The sequence below is a fragment of the Miniopterus schreibersii genome (genome assembly GCF_964146895.1).
Source record: "Miniopterus schreibersii genome assembly, chromosome: 20".
In the NCBI taxonomy this organism is placed as follows: Eukaryota; Metazoa; Chordata; class Mammalia; order Chiroptera; family Miniopteridae; genus Miniopterus; species Miniopterus schreibersii.
Window position 1 is genome coordinate 11,756,314 of NC_138122.1, and position 22,127 is coordinate 11,778,440.

General features: G+C 43.4%; 1 protein-coding gene and 1 pseudogene across 7 annotated transcripts in view; one reads left to right on the forward strand and one right to left on the reverse strand.

Annotated features, from left to right (window-relative positions):
- The first annotated feature begins 2,038 nt into the window (after nucleotides 1-2,038).
- Nucleotides 2,039-22,127, forward strand: part of MSANTD2 (Myb/SANT DNA binding domain containing 2) — a 30,040-nt gene continuing 9,951 nt past the window's right edge. For 2 of the 6 annotated variants that reach the window (XM_081123279.1, XM_081123280.1), the window contains exons 1-2: nucleotides 2,039-2,757; nucleotides 21,230-21,319. In XM_081123279.1, the coding sequence (XP_080979405.1) occupies nucleotides 2,287-2,757; nucleotides 21,230-21,286 (528 nt within the window). In that variant the 5' untranslated portion in view covers nucleotides 2,039-2,286 and the 3' untranslated portion in view covers nucleotides 21,287-21,319. Of the gene's footprint in view, nucleotides 2,758-21,229; nucleotides 21,320-22,127 lie in introns of those variants that run through there. The other 4 variants (XM_081123281.1, XM_081123276.1, XM_081123277.1 and 1 more) reach the window with 4 other exon arrangements.
- Nucleotides 9,630-14,186, reverse strand: LOC308549727 (endothelial cell-selective adhesion molecule pseudogene; annotated as a pseudogene). Its single transcript has 3 exons — nucleotides 10,949-14,186; nucleotides 10,604-10,759; nucleotides 9,630-9,643 (listed from the first exon to the last, which is right to left on the reverse strand). The product of its transcript is annotated as an endothelial cell-selective adhesion molecule pseudogene (transcript).

A 22,127-nucleotide genomic window follows, 5' to 3' on the forward strand; every position in this document is an offset into this window, starting at 1 on the left:
GGCATCCTGACTCTAGGATCCATAATCTAGAATCTTAGAAAAAGAGGAAGAGATAGCATAAATCCTGGAACTCCTTTTTTTGTTTGTTTCTGCTGCTGTTAATATTAACCCAAGGATATTTGGATCTGTGTGCGGGCTGACGCTCTAACCACAGAGCCACACTGGCCAGGGCTGGAACTTCTTCGATTTTTCATACTTGTAGCTTAGATATGATGGTGGCCTTTTAACATGACACACGAAGACAACTATCCCTCTACTTTATGCTAATCGTTTATTCCTCTGGCTTCCCGACAAACATATCATTCTCTTGGATAACCCTCAGAGTTAAAAATGTAGCTGACCTCAGCTCTATTTTTTTAAATCTAACATATGTTTGCTATTTTAAAAAGTGTTGCATAGCTTATTCAGTTTTGGGGGGAAAAAATCGCTGAGGCTTTTAAGTTAAAGATCCAAGATAAACAATTAGATTTTTGGCTTTCAAGAATACTGAAATAACTTACAGCTACGTATTGGATCTGCTGTGCTAATGTCCCTTAAATTGCAGCACTTTAAGGAGCCTTCTGGAGCGATTAATATTCTAATTACCAGAGGTCACGAAAACTATAATTGAATTTTTTTTTTTAATATATCTTTATTGATTTCAGAGAGAGGAAGGGAGAGGGAGAGAGAGAGAAACATCAATGATGACAGTCATTGATCGGCTGCCTCCTGCACACCCCCGGCTGGGGATGGAGCCCGCAACCCAGGCACGTGCCCTGACCGGGAATTGAACCCCAATCACCTGGATCCTAGGTCAACGCTCAACCACTGAGCCATGCCTGGCTGAAGTTTTCTTTTTCAATCTCCTTATGATACCAGACACAAGTCCATTACTGCCTGTGGCCACTGTCACTAAGCAGAGACAAGGCTGAATCTTTTATGGGCGTTTATTCCAATTGCTGGCAATAGGAGAGAGCAGCAGTTACGGCACCTTGGAAAACTGCTCTAACGTCTCCTGCCAGCTGGCCGATTATATAGGGGCAGGGAAGAAGAGCTACGTGCAGCAGGGAGGGTAGGGCAGGGGCTGCAGGGCACGTGGCCAGTGCGCCTGCCAACAAGATTAACAATGTCCTTCATCTTTCCATGATGTCAAAACGGTGTAGCCCATTCCTGGGACCCAAGAATCGTCAGCGTTCCTGAGACACACCGCCAGGGGAGGTCAGTGTGGGGACACAGCAACCAGGTCAAAGTGTGCCCTCCTGGAGCCAGACAGACCAGGCATGCCCCAGCCTGTCTGCCCAGTGGTTAGAGCGCTGTCTGCGGACTGAAGGGTCCAGGGTTTGAGTCCAGCCAAGGGCACATTATCTCGGAGCCCCCGCTCTCTCCTGGCGCATGAGGGGGACAACCAATCACACATCAAAAAAAATATCCTCCGAGGGCTAAAAAATAAAAATAAAGAGCAGACATGATTTATATCCACATGCATTGCCAGTGCCCCCCCATCCCCCCCCCCCGCCCCTATCGCTTACACTGGAGAGTATGAAAAGCAGTGGGGAAATCGGTTCAACTTTGAAACCGGGGCGAATGGAGAGTGGTATCGGGGAGCAGCTTCTCTGCTGGGCTCCGGGATTCGGGCGTCTGTAAGCTACAAGCTGTACAAAGGCCGCAGGGTACCTAATTCTTCTACAAACGGTCACACCCACCCACAATACACCGGGAAACCTATCATAATTGGAATCAGAGTTGTTCTTTAAATAATGCGCTAGTGTTTCGTGAAAAGCGACAGGGTCCCCGCTTTTTAAAGCCTCCCCCGGGGATGCTCGCCCTCCGGCCCGGGCGCCTCCCTGGATCCACCTCCGGGGGCGGCCCGGCCTCCACCTGGACGCCGGCCCCGCGCCCCGGCCGGGCGGCGGGAGGGGCGGCCGGGGGGAGGCAGAGAGGAGCGCGACCGTCCAGTCCCCCTTAACCGCGGCCCCGCGCGGCGCCCTCCCTCCCGGGGGCTGAGACTGGAGAGGAAGTGGGGAGGCTCCGCTCGGTCCGCACAGCGGCGCCCTCATGCCCCCGCCCTTCTCCTCCGCGCGCGGCGCCGGCGCGGCCCCTCCTCGGCCCTCGCCCCGGGAGAGCGGCGGGCGGCGCGGGCGGGCGCGAGGGGAGAGACCGCGGGGAACCGACGGCCCGCGTCCGGCGGCCGAGACCCCGAGCGGCGCAGCCCCGGGCGAGCCAGGCCCCAGGGCGGCCCCGGAGACCGCGGCGGCCGGAAGCGCGGGCGCGTCACTTCCGCGCGATGCAGTGGCGGCCGCTAGGAAGATGGCTGCGCCCTGTGGCTCGGAGCGGCCCGCCAACTCGCCGCTTAAAATTCCGAAGATGGAGGTGCTCTCCCCTGCCTCTCCCGGCGGCCTGAGCGACGGGAACCCTTCGCTGTCCGACCCTTCCACGCCTCGGGGCGCCTCCCCGCTCGGGTCGGGCAGTGCGGCGGGCTCGGGGCCGGCGGCGTCCGGGGGTCTCGGGCTGGGGCTGGGGGGCCGCAGCACCGCCTCGTCCTGGGGAGCCCCCGCGGCCGCCTGCCGCGGCATGTCGTGGACGCCGGCCGAGACCAACGCGCTCATCGCTGTGTGGGGCAACGAGCGGCTGGTGGAGGCGCGGTACCAGCAGCTGGAGGGAGCCGGCACGGTGTTCGGCAGCAAGGCCCCCGGGCCGGCCATGTACGAGCGCGTGTCCCGGGCCCTGGCCGAGCTGGGCTACGAGCGGACCCCTTCCCAGTGCCGGGAGCGCATCAAGGTAACCGGCCGCCCGGCCCGGGGCAGCGAACCCGAGGCAGAGAGGAGGCGGGGAGCGGACCGCGGGGGCGGGGCCGGTCCCAGCTCGGGGCTCCCTTCGGAGCCCGGTGGGCGACTCGCATCTGTCCGCCTTTTTCTTCTCTCCCTGGGAAGGGTTTTTTCCCAGATGGCCGCCAGCCCGTAGGTTTCCTGAGTTTGAAGTTGGGCGTGTCTGCCGCCGCCCCTCTTTCTTGCCAATGGAAGACGTTCTGCGCTCCGAAGTTGGTGGTTTCTCCTTGCGCGCGGTGGGCATCCCCGAGCCCGGGCGCCCCGAGCCCCACCGCCGGGGCCTCGCTTTGTTCCAGGCAGAGGCTTAGCAGGCGGAATTGAGGAAGGGAAAGGGGGCGCCGCTGGGCCCCCAGTTTAGGAATTTTCAGATGAGTGCAGTGGCGGAGTCATACAGAAAGCGCCTTCGGATGACTGGCCTTTGTGTCAGTCGCCTTGCTTCTAACTTGAGCTGTGAAGGACCAGTAAGACTGGAGATGCTTCGGAGAATTGGAAAGGCTTGATTGGAGCCAGACAGTGCATTGTGATCGTGAAGTTAGCTTGGCTGAGAGTTGGTCTAGGATTTGGAGTGTCGATGCCTCCAGAAGTATCAGATTGGCTTGAGGTATGTTTCTGACAGCTCCATGAAAACCAGTTTCCCCCCTGCTGTAGTTGTTGTGCCCGATGTGGTGACAGGTCAAGCTCTCAGTGTGCATCTGGCCATCCTTATGTATGTGAATGTTTAAATACAGAGGCTTAATTTGGGCTAGAAATTCTATCACTAGCCGGGTTTCGTTTTGCTGTTTTTACTGACTTTTAATCTAGGCGTGCAAGCTTGTATGTGTTTTGTAAGCTGATATGGAGTTGTTTTTTTAGGTAAGCTAGTTCCCTCATCACAGTATCTACTAAAAGATTCTGGTAGGATTCCAGTTTTCAGTGAACCACTTCTCCTTCATAGTCACAGTATCTGTGTACTTCTTTTCTGATAGGGATGGCACTGTTTTTGGAACTCCTTGGCGGAGAGGAGTGGGGATGGGGGTTAAGAACCAAGTAATCAATGACAATCACACTGAAGGAGGAGAGTGCTCCAAAGTTTAAGAGATCTTGGCTCAGGTAGTGTTCATCTGGGGACATTTTTCCTTAGAAAGTTAGTCCAGAAACTGACATTTCAAACCTATTAACTATTGCTCAAGGAATTTGGCACCCATTTCTCAATTACAAAATTAAATTGGTTTACTTCATAACATGTACCTTTGGGTTTTATGACACACACCCCTTTTTTTACCAGGGATGTCATAATAATTGTAGTATATAGACAGGATTTGAACTGTGCAGGTCTACTTATATGGGTATTTTTTCCATAAATACAGAGTCGGTGCTCCCTGTGCCTGCATTTTGCATTCTCAGATTCAACCAACCCTGATTAAAAATGGTATTTTATTTTTGAATTCCCCAAATATGGTTGAATCTGCAGGTGCAAAGTGCCAGCAGTAGTTGAGGTTTTGGGGAGTCAAAGTTATTTTCCAAATTTCCACTGTGTGTGGGGTCAGTGCTCCTAACCTCTGCATTTTTCAAGGGTCGACTGTAGTAGCTAATAGTAACCACTGCTTTCTGAATCTCATTTATTCTTCTACTCAAGGACATTAAGGTTCTGGAGGGGTGGGGGGGTAGTTTTTGCACTGTGCTGATTAGATCCTATCTGTGAACTTTTCTCAAGTTTAAAAGTGCATCGTAGGCATTTGTAATTGTTTTAGCCTGATCTGTTTTTGTCCCTAGAAATTTCCCAATCAACAGGAAAAAGTGTTGTGCTATCAAAACCTCACTGAATAGAAATTTATCTATACAGTTTTTTCTCAGATGACCAGGAAATCTCTAGTTGGATTGCATCTTTGTCCAGTTATGAGAAAAATAACCTAAAGCAAGAAAAGGAGATTGAGCTTCTCTGAAGAATATTTTGTAAAGGACCAGTTTACCTGTCTTCAAACAGATAAGACCAAATTGACCTCAAGCTCTTAGAATACCTTGAGAATATGTAGATGATTATGATGGGTTCTCTCATCCACAGTAGCAGTTGACAAGGAGGGCAGAAAACTTGTTTAAGGGCTGTACTCCTTAGTGATTTCAACCAAGGAGCAGACTCCTCCACTAATACTGTTGGCCTTTCCTGTCAAAATTATCAGCTCTGTAAGGGCAAGTTCTGGTCTCTTGTTCACTGCTGTATCTCCAGTGCCTTGCACACAGTAGGTTCTGCGTACATATTCAATTCACCAACTAAAGTCTAGAAGAAGAATTTTGGAAAGTATAAAAATCTAAAGCAGTGTTACTTAAACTTGAACCCAAAGACACAGACTTTGAAACCCAGTTTGAAAAATAACTGCATTGAAAACTAAGCTCTGTCCCTCTGGGAGACTTAGTATGAATGTAATTTTAAGCATAGGAGCAAATGTGGGAAGAAACAACATGTACATCAGTTATAGCTCTGGTCTGATGTATATGAAATATCTATCGAAACTTCCATTATGAAAATTACAAATAATTTCTTCTCAGTTTGAAAGGAGGGAAGAGAGATATAGTAACTTACGTTTTGTTTTTTCAGGAAATTTCCCCTAATCATAATTTCAACATGCTGATGTAGCAGTTTTTATCTCATCATGTGAAGGCATCAGAAAGCTGAGTCCTTTCCTGGCCTCTTCTCTGACCACCTTCCTGAATAACTGTAAAGCGCATCGCTTCCCTTGTCTATAAAGCGGAAGTATTAAAGTTGTAAATGTTGAAATTGAATTAATAGCTTTTGGATTTTGCTACCAAAGTACAATTTTTAAATACTACCCAGGTGATTATGTATATGTCTAAGCACACAGGATTTTGACTTAAAGTCAAATATAAACATTTGTTTATTGCAAAAAATTTTATTATCAAGTCTGTCTGACCTGTCCTTATTAATATTTGTTCAGTTAATTTGGATAAAATGGATGTGTTTGACACTGTGTTGCTGCCTAGACTGTTGTTTGGCTCTGATGTTTTGTTGCTTTTTTGTTTGTTTGCCAGAAGAAAATTTGTCTGCTAACAAGTCCAGTCTAATTTTGGAGCCAGGTAAACAAATAGGTGGTTTTCTCTCTAGTTATTACATGGTATTTATCCTTTTGTATAGGCCTTTTCTTCATATCTCCATTCATCAAATACTGGAGCACTTACCATGTGCAGGGGTGTCTGCCACATGTTGGAATGAATAAAAGAAATGTAATATACAGTCTGAGAGTTTACATAGAGTTAAAAGCTGTATAAGACAACACAAGGGATGGCATACAATTCAGTACTTGGTTAAGTGTCATATACTAAAATGCTTTGTGTCATACTAAAGCAGACAATAAGTGTAATGACTTCAGAGGAGGGAGAGAGCACATCACAGTTCACATTGTAGTAGTTGAAAGATCTCTCTAGACTTGGAATTCATGAGAACATTCACTTCTGAGCCACATGCTGTATTCACACTTCTGTCAGTTAATCTGATGCACTACAAAACTCATTCTCAAGTCTCATATTTTTGGGTTTTCTCCAAAAATTTTTCTCTTGAGAGTTGGCTTTGTCTTTGAAACAGATGTGTTGTTCTAGCTCTACTTGAATATGAAATGCAAGGTGATGCATGACCTGAAACACTTGTCTTTGCTGGATCAGTGCTGGTGCTCATCAGACGTATTGAAAAATGGTGGACAGGCTTCTACCCAGCAAACACAGTGATTAAATTTTTAGGGACATTGTTTAGATTTATTCATTAATAATTGTCATAATCCTTGGAACAAATACTTTAGCATACAACTCACAGTAATAGTATATTTGGTCTTTTACTTTTTTATTATTATTCTTTAATCCTCGCCCGAGGATTATTGATTTTAGAGAGAAGAAGGGGGCCCGGCCGGGTGTGGCTCATCGGTTGAGTGTCGACCTAGGATCCAGGCGATCGGGGTTCGATTCCTGGTCAGGACACATGCCCGGGTTGCGGGCAGCAGCCGATCAATGACTCTCTCATCATTGATGTTTCTATCTCTCTCTCTCCCTCTCCTTTCTCTGAAATCAATAAGGATATATTAAAAAAAAAAAAAATAGTAGAAGGGGGAGAGAGAGGGAGAGAAAGAGAAACATCAGTGTGAGAGAGAAACATTGATCGGTTGCTTGCCATACACACCCTGACCGGGAATGGAACCCACAGTTATAAATAGCCACATGTTAACAGCCACACCTTTTTTGGTGTACCGACGATGGGCCAGCCAACTGAGCCACCCTGTCAAGCCTGGTCATTATTTGTGAGAACCAGTAGGGCAAGATAACTTGGAGCTAAGTGCTTGTTTCTGTATAAGCATTTGAATAGACTGCCCACCTCTGAGGACTTTCCTCTGGTGTTTGCAGAAAGACCTTTTCTTTGCATTATCGTTGAAAGTTTAAAGATTTCCAAAAAATATGGTATGCCACTCAATTAGTTCATAAGAAAGATTTAGTCATACTTGTTTCCTTCCATTTTTTATATTTTCAGTTTCCATTCCCATGCCATTGTCACCTGAAAGCTTGTGTGTCCCAGTGTGCTTGTCTGCTTGTGAACCTGACAGGGGCTTGATGCATATCTTTTTCTTTTTTTTTTTAAATGACAAGTTATCTTTGTTTTTTTTGTTTTTTAAAAATACATCTTTATTGATTTCAGAGAGAGGAAGGGAGAGGGAGAGAGAGATAGAAACATCAGTGATGAGAGAGTCATTGATCCACTGCCTCCTGCCGCGTGCCCGCAATCCGAGCATGTGCCCTGACTGGGAATCGAACTTCGATCTCCTGGATTATAGGTCGATGCTCAGCGGCTGAGCCATGCCAGCCGGGCTTGATATACATCTTAAAAGAATAGGCACACACCACATAACGGCATTCTCGTCATTAGTGGCCCGCACCTATGACAGTGGTGTACCATATAGCCTATGCATATGCTTAGTCGTAGTAGGCTGTATACACATGCCATCTAGGTTTATGGAAGTGTACTCACCCTGTGGGGTTTGCACAGTGAGGAAGTCACCTAGCGTATTTCTCAGAACGTATCTTCATCGTTAAGCCCCGCATGACTGTAGAGTTAGACTACAACCATACACTTATATTGAGGCTTTCTGTTTTGGAAGTAAGGGATCTAACAAGAACCAAGCACATGTTGAAACTGAATGAATAGACTTCTTAATTTCTTTTTAATTAGTTTTATTTTAAATTGTAAACAGCCACATGTTGTTAATGCCTACCACACTGGATAGTGTAGGTAAAAAGCTGTTATCCAGAGTATTAAAGAAGCCTTTATATTATGAAAGGATTCTCTTGGCTACACACTGAAACCTCTATGGGAGTTCAAGGTTCCTCCTTCTTGCACTCCTGTCACTTAACCCCTGAGTAGGGGGAACCTTGATAGAAGTCAAGAGACATGCTCCACTATTCTAGAGGAAGGGCTTTTTGTGCCAGAAACAAAATACTGTAACCTCAGTTGGGTGGGCAAACAGTGTCATTCTTGTCATTCTCTAAGACAGTGCTGTCCAGTCGAGCTTTCTGTGGTGACATGAGTTTCTGTATCTGTGCTGTTCAATAGCCACTGTGCAGCAGCCACCAGCCACAGGTGACTATTGAACATTTGAAATGTGACTAGTATGGCTGTGAAACTGAAGTTTTAATTTAATTAAATTTAACTTTAAATATTCATATGTGGCTAGTGGTTATTGTAGTGGTCAGAACAACTTTTTTGCTTATGTATTCCAAGAGGAGTTTTGAAATCCATGTACTTTCTCAAACATTTTAAAGCTGATATTAAATGTTTTCATAATATGTTTGAAAGTTTACAGGATATAGGAATTGTTAAATCTAGTGTGAGATTAGTAAGATGAGGATTAGCTGTAAAAATTCATTGAATAATATACTCTGAATCTGAAAAATTCATCCAAAATTCTTATCTGTAGGTTCTAGCAAATGTATCTTGAAAATGTTGATGATCAGACACTATTCCACTTACATTTAACTGAAACGATATCACTAACCTATATTGCTTTGGCTATTCTAAATTAAGGAGCCAAGCTTCACACCTGAAAAAAGCAAGACTGGGAATGACTGAAATCCCTACAGTTTTAAGGTTCCTTAATCAGTAATTAGAGAAGGCGCATGTGGGTACCTCAGCTGAAGGCCACTGCTTTAGAACTCTGAGCCTCTTTTCAGTATCTTTCTTGACTGATCAATGGGCCCTTGAACTCCTGAGGAAATGGGCACAGTGTGGAGCTTAAAATCCAAACTTCTGGGGGACAATTTGGAGGTCTTGCTCATTCCCTTTTTTTTTTTTTTTTTTTTAAAGATTTAAAAAAAATTTTTTTTTAAATATATCTTTATTGATTTCAGAGAGAGGAAAGGAGAGGGAGAGAGAGTTAGAAACATCAATGATGAGAGAGTCATTGATCAAGCCCACAACCCAGGCATGTGCCCTGACCAGGATTCAAACCCCTGATCTCCTGGATCCTAGGTCGACACTCAACCACTGAGCGACGCCCGGCTGGGCGCTCATTCCCTTTTTATCACTCAATTGACAGACTCATCTCTGGGTTTCAATACTAAGGTCTGAAATAAGGACTTTGGGTGTTATTAAAATTACCAATAATAAAATATTTGAGTGCCTTCTGCAGTAGGTCCTAGAAATAAAGCAGTGTTCCACCTACTGTCATGGTGTCCACCTTCCAGTGGAGGAGTCGACTCCTGAAGCACCAATTACAGTATTGTGAGCAAAGTCGGCGCCTTGTGTTGACGAAGAGCTCATGGTGCTACAGGTGCACACAGGAAGCGCATCTCAGGCTTTTAGGAGGCGGATCCTGAAGGTGAAGAGGGACTGAATTGAGCAGAAGGACGTGGAGGCAGATGAGCAGTTGGGGAAAAAGCCCAGGGGCAGTGTAACAAAGTGGTGCAAACTACAAATGCAGTAAAATATATTTTGCTCAAGAATCCAAAACTGGAACCATCCAAATAATGCACTTGTTCCAGGTAATTTATAAGTGATCAGCTGTTTAAAAGTCATGCCTTTCAATTGAAGAAAAATTTACCATAGTGTGGCATTTGTTGAAGGTATGACTTAGAAGCTATAAATGAATGGTTGATGGTGTCATAAAGAAACATGCAAAAGGATGGGGAAGATAATTTTAGAATAAATTATAGTACACATCAATTCTAGATAACTTATGTTTTGTTAAATAACATTTTTATACTGTTGAATTACAATTATGCAAATATCCATAATATAGCTCATTCCTTAATTTACATACTGAAAGAAAAACCAAAGCAATGCATCTTTTTGAACATATAACAAGAAGAAATATATTTTACCTTGTGGCCTGGTACTCACATAATATATATGTGTAACTGAGACAAATATCACAAAATAATAATGCATATAACTCACATTCATACAGCACTTACTGTGTGCTGTGCACTGTTTTAAGTGCTTTACAAATAGTAATTTATTTAATCCACACAATGACACTATACTTAACTATGTGAGATACACTCTGGTATGTTCTGTTCTGTTCTGTTCTGTTCTGTTCTAGTTCCTGAACCACTAGGCCATAGGTGCTCTTTAGTAACATAGTTATGCAGCCAGAGAAAGCACCAACACAAGCTTGCCCCTGGCAGGCCCTCTTTCTCCCACCCCCACCCCCCCTCCTCCCCAGTCCTTTCAGCACTGCCTTCCCTCTTCACCCCAGGCCCTCTGGTACCTCCCATCTTTTCCCCTGCCCCCACCCCAGCCACAGTCTCACTTGTCTCCAGAAACCCCTCACCTAAAACTGGTGCAGAGAAAGCCTTGAGAGATGGGGGCGGCCACTCCCACTGGTATTGGGTAGCTGGCTTACTCTTTGGGGACTGGTAGTGCAGGGTTACATTGGTCCCCACACAGGGCACACCCAGTAGATGACAGGATGGAGGAACTGGAGGAACTAGGGGAAGGGAGACAGGTTAAAAACTCATACCAAAGACCAGCAGACACCCCCCCACACACCAGTTTCTACACACATGCCCTTTGTCACTCCATTTGCCCTTCCTCCAACCTGCACACTCAGCCACTGGGAGAGAGACCCGCCTGACCCCCATGGGTGGGGAGGTATTGGAAAATGTGCGCATCTTACCCAACACTTGGAGATGTAAAGTTTTGCTGGCGTGGCCCCTGCTTTTGCCTTGACGGTCTCGCACATTCACAGAACAGAGGTAGGACCCGGAGTCTTTCTCCTGCAGGCCCTGCAGCCGCAGGGACACATTCCGGGAGGGCATGGGGTAGACCAGGGATACTCCAGGTAGGCTTGATGTGTCCCCGCTGATGTGCGCCAACACCTGGTGTGGGCATAACACCTCCACATTATTACATGCCTGCACTGTGCCCACAGGCTCAGCCAATCCCCTCCCCAAGCTGTCAAACCTCAGATGCCCCTCACCTGCACCCATCTCCCCTAACCTGTACCAGCTCCGCATTCACCCCTGTCCCCATAACCACCCTCTCACCCCGCCCCCCGGGTCCTCTTCAGAACAGTTCTTGATCCCCTGTATATTGTCTCTTCATCTCCCACTTGGGGTGTTTGGAAAGATGGTCACAGCCCCCTAAAATCAATTTCCCAACCCATGAGTGGGCGATAACCTGCAGTTAGATAAAAGAGAATTAGAAAGTAATGAGGTGAGATTGAGTTTTTTCAGTCGTCATATTCTTTTAGACTTAAGGTATCAAAACTCCAGAATCATCATTTATTTGGAACCTGTCATGTCCCAGATATTCTGGTGAAATGTATTATACTATGTAGTTCTAGATAGTTGGAGCCTAGGGTTTGAGGGAAGAGAGTGAAAGGTGGTGGGAAGTTGTAAGACATGAGGCTGGAGATATAAACAAGAGGTCAGATGATGTGCCAAGGAGCTTGGACTTTATCTTGATCAAAGAATTTTAATCTGGAGATTGGCATGGCTAGTCATAGGTTCTAGAACTGGCCATAATGTGGAAAATGAATTGGATAGGGTAAGACTGGAAGCACAAAGATCATTTAGAGGCTTCTTGCAGTAAGCTAGACAAGCAGTGAAATAAAACAGTGGCAATGAAAATGGAGAGAAGAGAACAGATTTCAAATATGTCAAAATCATAGAGCTGTTTGGAGAATCTGAAAATTCAAGTTTATAGGATTTGTTAGAGCTTAACCTGTCACAGTACTCACTGTTTACTGCTATACCAACTTACAGTGGATTCTTTGTTGTATCCTCAAGAATCATCACAGTACTTCATAGCTTCAGTATTTATTTATATGCCTTTATTGATTTTCAGAGAGAGGAAGGGCCAGAGAGAGAAAGAGAGAGAGAGAGAAACATCAGTGGTGAGAAAGCCATTGATTGGCTGCATCCTGCATGCCCCCAACTGGGGGTCAAGCCCAAAACCCAGGCATATGCCTTGATGGGGAATCGAACTGTGATCTTCTGGATCGTAGGTCGATGCTCAACCACTGAGCCACGCCTGGCCGGGCCATACCTTAAGTTTTTAGAGTTGGTTCTAGAACCTAATGAGATCCAAGTAAAACACCATTTTAGGACAGTCCTTCCTATGTTACCTCCAGGATATACCCTGTACAGACTCTTTTGGATTCTGATCTGCTCCCCAGTCCTCAGAATGATCATCCTGCCTTCTTTTTTCTTTTTAACATTACCAGAAGGTAAGCACTGAAATTCAGATCTAGAATTTCAAATGTTAAGTTGTCTGAGGGCACTCTGAAGTTTATGCTCATTCACCAGGTTAAGGTAGAATAGCAGTCTCCCCCCCCCCCCTTTGGAAGGCTATATGTGTAATGTTTTAAAATGTCCTGAAAAATGGAAGGAAAATACTTCTTGAATTTCAAATACAAAGACCAGTACATTGAAGAGCTTTAGATTTTAAACGATTGATTGTTAGGCACTCTTTAAATTTATTTCTGTCGCATGGTTCATGCAGGGTGTTGTGCTTGCTGTTTGCCATTGCGGAAACTTCATTCAGTGCCCAAAATGAAGGCTTACTGAACCTTTGCCCGTAAGCATATGTACAAATCATCCCGAGTTTGTAATCTACGCAGAGCACCCCGCCATGGTTCTGAGAAATTGAAAAATGTCCACATATTGGAAAAAGACATGTATTTAAATCTGTATAATACCTAGCATTTGAGAGAGTCCTTGAGAGCCAGTGGAATTTTTTAATTTATTTTTTGGCACTAATGGAATTTTCTTTTCCTTGGCAACGATCAAGTGAGTGTTATCTTGTCACTCAGTGAGATGTGTTAGGAAAATACAAACCTGTGTTTATTCTCAGACCTTTTAGGAATAACAGCCATCATTTTATTTTTATATATGTTCTCGGCTGTATTTGTAAATTACATATTTTGAGCTACCAAATAATACCTCATTCAATATAAATTGATACAGTAGAATGGAAGTTACTCACTTAGATGTCTTCTAGTTACATTTTCTCAGCCTCTGTAAGACTACTTCGCTGTAATAGCCTGAATTTTTGATGCTCACAGTATTGTTCCTCTCTTCTCTACTTGCAGATTACTTCATTTATCAGAACAACACAGTTATGTTTGTAATTGATACTAATAAAACCAGAATAAAGTTTATATCTACCCCAAGCTGCTTTTATTACTATTATTTTAAATTTGCAAATTCTTTTCTCTAAATGGCAAGAGCTGCCTTATGATTTAGAAAGAAGAGTATGATAGGTCAGAAAGTCCCTTGATATCTCAACCGCCATATGCAATCATAAGGGATTTTTGTTCATTTCATTTATTCATTCATTGCATGAAAACCTGTTGGGCCTCTTCTAAATGCCAGACATTGATTTAGGTGCTGGGAATACATCAGTGAACAAAAGTGGAAACTCCCCCAAAAAACCTGTCTTCAAAGAGCTTGTATTCTGATAGAAAACAATATGATACTTAAAATATATTCATTCACAGCAATTAACACAATTAGAAAACCCCTCAATGTGATATTCCTTGATATCAGCCTTATTGACCTTAGAAAGCTTGAGCTCTCTACCTCTTATAAAGCATGAGAAATAGGAATGTGTTCGCCTTTGCTTTATGAAGAATGACTTATGATTTTATATTCCGCCGTTTTACTATGATATGTCCAGTTGTCCCCGAGGTTCGCCCACCAACCAGCGAAGTGCAGCCTTGTTGGTACCCATTCACTCGTTAGGTAGTGAGCAGCTCTGCGGGGTTCCTAGGTTCAGTCTTCAGCAAAACCAGGTGAGGTTCCTTCTCGCTGGTGCAAATTAGAGAACTTGGATAATAGTTGGACTTTGATAGATCAGAGTTCCAATTTTAGAACAGCATGAATTAATATTTCTATATAAGTAATGTAAACCACATTAAAAAATTAAGAGGAAAAAAAGCAGTGGAAAAATTTAACTTTATCATAACTACATATTCATGAAACATTTTTTGAAAAGTGATGGTGGATCTGATTTTAATTCCTGTAAATTTCCAAGCACCACAAAATGAAGGGGAGGTCTACATACTTTTTGTTCGAATGACCTCTAAGAATATATGGGCCGTTCGAGCTTTCTGTTGGACTCATGCTGACTTTTGCCTGCCTCTTGCTGCTTGTGAACACGTTGCCTGGTGAGCGAGGCCAAGTCCTCACTCCGGAGTCCTTTTTCCCCCCTTTGTTTTCATGTCATTGTTTTAGTCACCATATTTCTGCCAAGACTATAAGCATTTGAAAATGGTTAAATGACTGCTTTTATCTATAAAGGAAGAAATATGACCAAAAAGTTGAAGAAGCTGTGATGATATAACCAGGTGTTTCTGAAACTTGAATAATGATGGTCAAGCAAAAACGTCCATATAGTAATGGAACAAACCTCAATCTGTGTCTAAAGCCCTTTTACATACCGATCTCACATGTTATCAAACAAAAACAACTTTAGAAAACACTAAGTATAATAAAATTAAAATAAAATCAAGCCCTGGCCAGCGTGGCGCAGTGGTTAGATCGTCAGCCTGCACACCAAAGGGCTGCGGGTTTGATTCTCGATCAAGGGCACATACCTGGGTTGCAGGTTTGATCCCCGGCCCCAGTCCTGTGTTTCTCTCACACTGATGTTTCTTTCTCCCCCTTCCTCCCTCCCTCCCACTCTCTAAAAAAATCAATGGAAAAAATATCCTTAGGTGAGGATTAACGTCAGTCAGTCAATCAAGCTAGTATTCCTTTAATATTGGAGAATGTGGGTTGGCTGAAACTTTTTTACTTTTCCAAACAAGATTTTGATACTGAGTGCTGCAGTTAGGTTCTTTTGAGTTTATTATTTGTACCATTAGCTTTATGATAAAACTTTGCTGCTAATTTTTTCTACTTGAACTAACTTTAACTTTATTCATAAGGCACCTGTGGCAGTCATTTTTGTAATAATAACGGCTAACATTTCTGAGTGTAAGCTATTGGGCAGACACTGTTTTAAGTGCATTGCTTGTATTTTTCATTTAACACAAGGCTCTGAATGAGGTACTGTTATTAGCCTCATCTCACAGACGGAGAAGTTGAGGCACAGAGTTCAATTTGTCCAATGTCACAAAGCTAGTAGGTAGGGAAGCTAGACTAAGCAGTCTGACTCTATGCTCGAAACCACTTGGTTATGCATATTGCTCCCTTATTAATCATCAGCCCACCTTCATTAAATTTTGACAATTGAAGTAGTATTTTGGCAACAGTGTGATCATAAAGTCATAAATGCAATACCAAATCACATAGCAACACCCAGATGGATATTATTATGCTCATTCATACATGTTTTGTATCATAGAAATGAAAACACAGATTTTTAAAAAATTCTTGCAGATAATTCATGGTATCCTAAAATAATACATACAGTGGGAAACACTGATATGGATGTCCCTTGGAAGAAGTAAAAACAGATGTTGAAACAAAACTTTTATCGTAGAAGATGTTCAGTCATTCATTCAAATCTTTATATAAATGATGGTGTTTGTTGGACTACCAACTCTTGAAGGAAGTTTAAATTACAGGAGGAGAAACGTTTACAAAGTAGAATTACCTTTTGACAGTAAAAGCAGGTAAGGATGGGGCCGACAAAGGAGGACATAGAGTGTATATTACCTTATGCCTGCCATTGTCACCTTCAGCTGCTTGTCTCCTGAGAGCTGATGGGGATGAGATGCACTGTTTTGTAGTATATAATATGAATGTACCAACAAAAAGGATATGCATGTGAAGAAAGCTAAATATAGGGTCAGAAAATAAATCAGTGCAGGGAGTACGGTAGTAATCCAGGTAAATATGGTTATTTCATCTAAATATTAAAATGAGCTATAAACTTCCCAGCAACTATGGTGGAGAAAAGGTAAATACTGTGACTTTCTATACTTTTCAATGTCTGCTAAAGAGAAGCATACCAGGTTCTAGTTTTGAAACCAAAGCTTAATTTACATTAAATGCACTCTGACAGTGACCTTGAATAAGTTGCTACCTCTCTCATAGTTCTCTTTTCTGTTAAATCAGGACGCATCACTTCTCTCATACAAATGTGATAACACCGCCCAGACCCCTCCTCCAGGAATGAGACAGGAGTCAGCACCCCAGCTGCCGGAGCGCTGACTGGTGGTGCCTTCTGGTTGGATTCCTCCCGGGAATTTCCCTTTGCCCGAGGGCGCTGTCTCTCCCAAGGTTAGGCTCCCTGTCCTGCGGCAGCCTGAGTCCACTGACTGGTCAGTGCTGAAACACAAAGGTACAGCCTCCTTGCCTCAATTCGGAACAACTCTGAAGGTTCACGCAAGGTCCAAACCTCACTCACTCTGGGATTGGCCAAGGCCTTTGTTCCAACTGTCTTCAGCTTCTTTGCCAGTCCTGCTCCTCTCGCTGTCTCACAAGAAACCTCCTGCACTGTCTCCTCAGGGTGTTTTCTGGGGCCCTCTCCTTTAGCTTTATTATAAAAATCAGGAATAATAAATGTAAACTGCTTAGCCCAAATCCCAGTGCACAGTGGGCACTGAGAAAATAGCTATGGTTTACCTTTATTATATGGGACATTGAGCCACATATGGAAAATGTTTGATTTTTGTAGAAGGTACAGACATTTTTTCATATGGCCATTGATTTTAGCAATCCTCATAAAGGTAAGAATAAAATGTAAAATGCTACCAAATGTGCTATAAAAAGTATGATTGTCCTAACCGAGTGGCTCAGCTGGAGCATCGCCCGGTACACCAAAAGGTTGCAGGTTTGATCCCCGGAGGGGCATGAAGGCGGGAGGGGCAACCAATCGATGTTTCTCTCTCACATCAATGATTCTCATTCTCTCTCGTTCTCCCTCTCTCGTACTCTCAAATCAATGAACGTGTCCTCGGGTAAAGATTTTTTTAAAAGTATAATGACGTGAATTTCTAACAACTTTCTAAAATAAGTTCAGGTTGCCCAAGAATAGGTGCATAAACTTAAAATACGCTTATTTTCAGGTTTTTCATAGGAAGGGTATGTGTCAGATGTGTTCTTTTCATGCATTTATGACCTGTAGTTTACACCATGTAAATGCAAAAAAACAAAAAAGAAACATTTTTGAAGTAATTCACTATTTACCCTTTTTTTAAAAAAAACAATTGACTAGATCTTGACTTAATGTTCATACCCAGATATATTGATGGAGGATTTCTAATAACCTTAATTTTTAAATGATTTTATCCAAATGTCAAGATTCTTTTTTTCACAACCAAATACATAAAATTTACTAGTGGAAAAATCTGTATTATAGGTTATTTTTACATATATTTTACATATTTTTACATATGGTAGTTTTTAGTGTCAACCAAAGGTCAGGTCATTGGCGTGAATTCAACACCAACAGGAATTCCCAGTTTGGGTGCAGTGAAGAAGGAAACTTCATTTAGTGCGAACAGGTCAGTTGTGACACAGCATGTCTGTGCAAACAGTACTGCCGTCGGGCCCGGGGGCAGCCCCTGGCCAGCCAGCCAGCTCTGATCTGCTCCTCTGGCCTGTGCTCTGCTCCAGAGGCCTTTGCTGCTTCAGCTCCAGCCCAGGAAAGGCAGTCCGGTAGGGAAGCACACTTTCCGAGTCAGGGGGAGCTGACTTGCACAGACAGAAGTCCCCCCGGGACCCTGATTGGTCTGTCCTCATGCAAACGAGGCCTCCAAATCCTCGCAGTTTGATTGGTCCAAAGAGCCCTCTCCCAATTGGTCAGAATGGAGGCTGCTCTCTAACCACTGAGCCACACTGGTCGGGGCAGAATAGTAGATACAGTGGTACCTCGGTTTTCCAATGTCTCCGTTGACGGACATTTCAGTTTACGAACCCCGTAAGCCTGGAAGGAAATGCTTCGGTTTTCGAACACACCTGGGAAGTCGAACATGCCCTGCCGCTTCCCCTGAGGACAAGATCCTGAGGCCCAGCTGTCGGCTGTGGATCCCTCGGTTTTCCAACGTTTCTGAAGTTGAACGGTCTCCCGGAATGGGTTACATTAGAAAACCAAGGCTCCGCTGTATTTTTAAAACAGCCTTGACCTCTGCAGTTAGTTTTCCTTTGTCACAAAGAAATAATTTTATTTGCTAATTATAGCTCTGTATCTATTTTTTTTAAATATCCCTTTCTGTTCCTTTTTTCCCCCAAAAGATTTTAGGAGCCCTACACACTTGAATTTATTGATTTTATAAATAAAATCGACCATCATGGTTAAACGAGTTTCCTGATTTTCTTTGCTAAGAAAAATTTCATCTTCTTGCTAAGTGATTTACTACTTTAACATTACATTAATTCATTCACTTAGTAAGTATATTGAACAGCCCTTATATGATAGGCCCTGTTCTAGGCTCAGGGACACAGTGAGCAGGCAGACATAATCCCTGCCTCATGGAGCTCACAATCTAGTGGCATAGCTTTCTTGGGAAACATCAACATTTTGTGGTGACATTTGGTAAGTTTTATATGGCAGGTCCCTTTTGAAAGAATATTTGTCTTGGGGCCTTGGCTCCTCATTTTTTAAGTGGGGAAGTCGGACTAGATGATCTCTAAGTTTCTTTTCCATTTCAGAACTTCTATATTTTGGAAGTTGGAAGCTGGTTTGCCACTAGAGCCTTAGGCAGCTCCACCCACCCCGTCAAGCAGTTCATTATAGAAAATTTTATAAGAGATATTTGGCAGGGATGGTGGCACAGATAGGTAATGAACAGTATCAAATGCTCAGGAAACTCGAATGAGTTAAGGAAAAGTTTGAGGACCATTTTTCTTAGTATTTAAGAAGACATTGCTGACTATAATATGAACAGTTTCAGCAGAATAATCCCGTTGGGTTAGGGATCGAATAAGTGTAGGCATTGCCTATTCCTTTGAGACCCCGTTAGTGTTAAAATGGGAAATGTTAAAGCTTAGTCTTGTGACTACTAAGACTTACTTTCCTGTCCGTACTTGTTTCTAGATATGTGAATTTCCCTGTTTTAAGTGGTTACCTTGGGAGATTTATCTAGCATCGATATTGATGTTAACCAGATAATGAATGCTCGAGTACTATGTGATACAGTTGGAACAGGTAAACAGCATAACTTCTGAATCATTTGGTATTGCTTAACTGCCACTTCAGAAAAAGATTTCTTTCCCAGGAAATAGAAAAAAGTGCTATATTTTTGTAAAGAGTAAGTTGATATCCTTGTATGCTTCTTTCAAGAAACAGGGGAATTTGGCTAATTTATCTCTTAAAGGAAATGTAAATGGTGCTTCATCTAAATGAGCACAGTAGTGAGTAAACTGGGTAAATTGTACTTAAACTGGATGTCCCGATCCTTAGTCTCCTATGAAACCTAAGGCTTGAACGAAGCTACCTTATCTTAGAGCTTCTGACTGCCACCTGTTACCTTCTTTTACGAAAGAAACAACCACCTAGTACAGAGCAGTTTTTTAACCCGAGGTTCCTGTTTGGGCTCTTCACTGAGTCCATGTTCCCCTTGAAATTGTTTTGTATGCACTTTTTTTCTGGGGAGGAGATCCGTGACCCAAAAAAGTGAAGAATCTCTGCTCTGGAGAGGAAAAGGAAATTTTAAGAATAGATCTTTCACTTGCCAAAACTTCCTGTGTAGCATTAAGAATATGGGAGTGTGAAATAAGAACTGTATTTATGTGTGTGGTTTTTTTGTGGGGGAGGGGGGTGGTATTGGGTTGGTTTTAAAGGATTTAGATGATTGGCAAGTCAGTTTGCCAGATTTTGATGTATGGAAAACCTAGGTAAATAGCTAAAAGTTCTGGAGGTCCCAGATGGAAGAATTTTGCCTTAGATGATGCCCTAATCAAGTTACATCTCTGCAGATAGACAGATGGATGGAGAAATAGAAAAATTCATACTATATTCTTACTATCCCTCTTACTGAGCGCAGAAATGTTTCTTTACTTCCAGGTTTTTTTCTTTCTTACCTTTGTACTCACAGAAAATAAAACCAATTACATTCTGAAAGATATTGAATGAACTCGGTATTGTTTGGTTGCCTCAATTAGCTAAGAGCAACTAGTAACAACAATAAAGCAGTGATTAAGTTTAAAGGAAAGGAGATCTATTTCACAGACTTCTGGCTTCAAAACACATCTGCTTAGGCTGAGGTATTGTTCTCAACACTTTTACAATCGGCCACTGGAGACTTGCTCCCAGTAATTTCCTCATATCCGGTGGAATATAATAATGTGATTTTTAAGACTTTGTTTGCAAATAAGTGTATTCTTTATTGAATCAGTTGGGATAAAAGAATCTCAAAGGTGTCACAGTTAGTAGGCAGAGTGTTATGATAAACCATGCAATCCATTTCTAGAATGGCCAGTTTGGCAACTACATTTGAAAATCTGTTTCACTGCTTGTTTTTTCTTATAACATAGTTTCCTGCTGTTATAACCAAGCTGTCCTTCCGCAGTTGGACTTTATTTTGTCATCTGACATCTTAGACTGGTCACGCCCCCGAGCGTTTTCTACACAGCCTGTTTATATAGTAGCTATTGTTCCTATTTCTGTCCCTCCCCTATACCCTGTCCCACCTGCAGTCAGTTCTGCTAGAACAGTGGTTTTGTCATGGTGCTTCCTTTATGATTGAATGAGGTGGGGTAAATTTTGAGAAAATGGTTGAGCCAGTCGCAGAATTAGTTGGCCTCTGCCTGTACGATTTGCTTAGCTTGCTCCTACCTTGCCATACCCGGGAAGAATTCCGTCTTTCCCATTTCCTGACAGTCAAAGGAGGGTTTGGAGGACACGGGGGCAAAAGAGACATTATTTTTACCCCAAAAGTAGCTCATATAATGGCAGAAAGGGCTTTGATGAAACCACTGGCCCTACTTACAGATCTTATTTTCCAAGCCTTTCGTTATATTATTTGCCCTTTTCTGAACTCTACAATTTCCCTCTCTTGTAGCTGGTTCGATGCCCAGAACTGAATGCTGTGCTCCAGCTGTGGCCTCACCGGTGCTGACTAGAGAGGAAGAGCCACCTTCATAGCTTACATGTGATTCCTCTGCTTATACAACCCAATACTGGATTTACTTACTTTGGCAAGATAGCTGCGTTGTGCACTGTATTTGATGTTCCGTGTACTGTAACCCTGGGTCTTTCTCTGCATCGCTGCGTTGAACCCCTAGTCCTGCCCATCTAAAACCCCTGCCTTTGTTTACCCGCCCTGTCCCCCACCCCCACCCTGTAGACTCCCCCTACATTCATCCACAATGAATGTCATCTTTACGCTCTCATTCCTTTCCCCTCTAACCTGAAACTTTGGCAGAATTGACCCTGTCTTTCGGTTGTCGGTTGTCAGCCATGGTACTTTCCTCCCTGCTTTGGTTATGGGACCGCTGTCAAGTCTCTCCTCCGGTTCTTCCCCCTCGTCGTCACTGAACAGCTGGCAGGGTGGATTTAGGAAGCACTCGCCTGGCGTTTCTCCCCACGGGGCCCTGTGCGCTCCTCTGATTCCCCGCCTAGTCCAGTCGCTCCCTGCGATTTGTTGTTCTGTCCAGACTCCCTGGACTCCTCCTGACCTCTGTCCCTGTGACCTCATCCAAGGTGCAGTGTCTCTCCCGGCTCTTCCCCCAGGGAGGGGACAGTAACCGTGTTTACCGTGGACATTCTAACCATAAGGAAAGCCATCTTCATTGCTTCATTGTGAATAGAGTAGCCTTTAGTCATTGTAAGCAAGTTCTCCCCCCCCCCCCCCCCGAGATATTAGTTTAAAAAGAAAATGCTAGAGCTTAAATTACTATGACTTTCTCAGATGAATGAGGTAAAGGAGGAAGGAAGGGAAGCAAAGCTTCTGTTCTGAG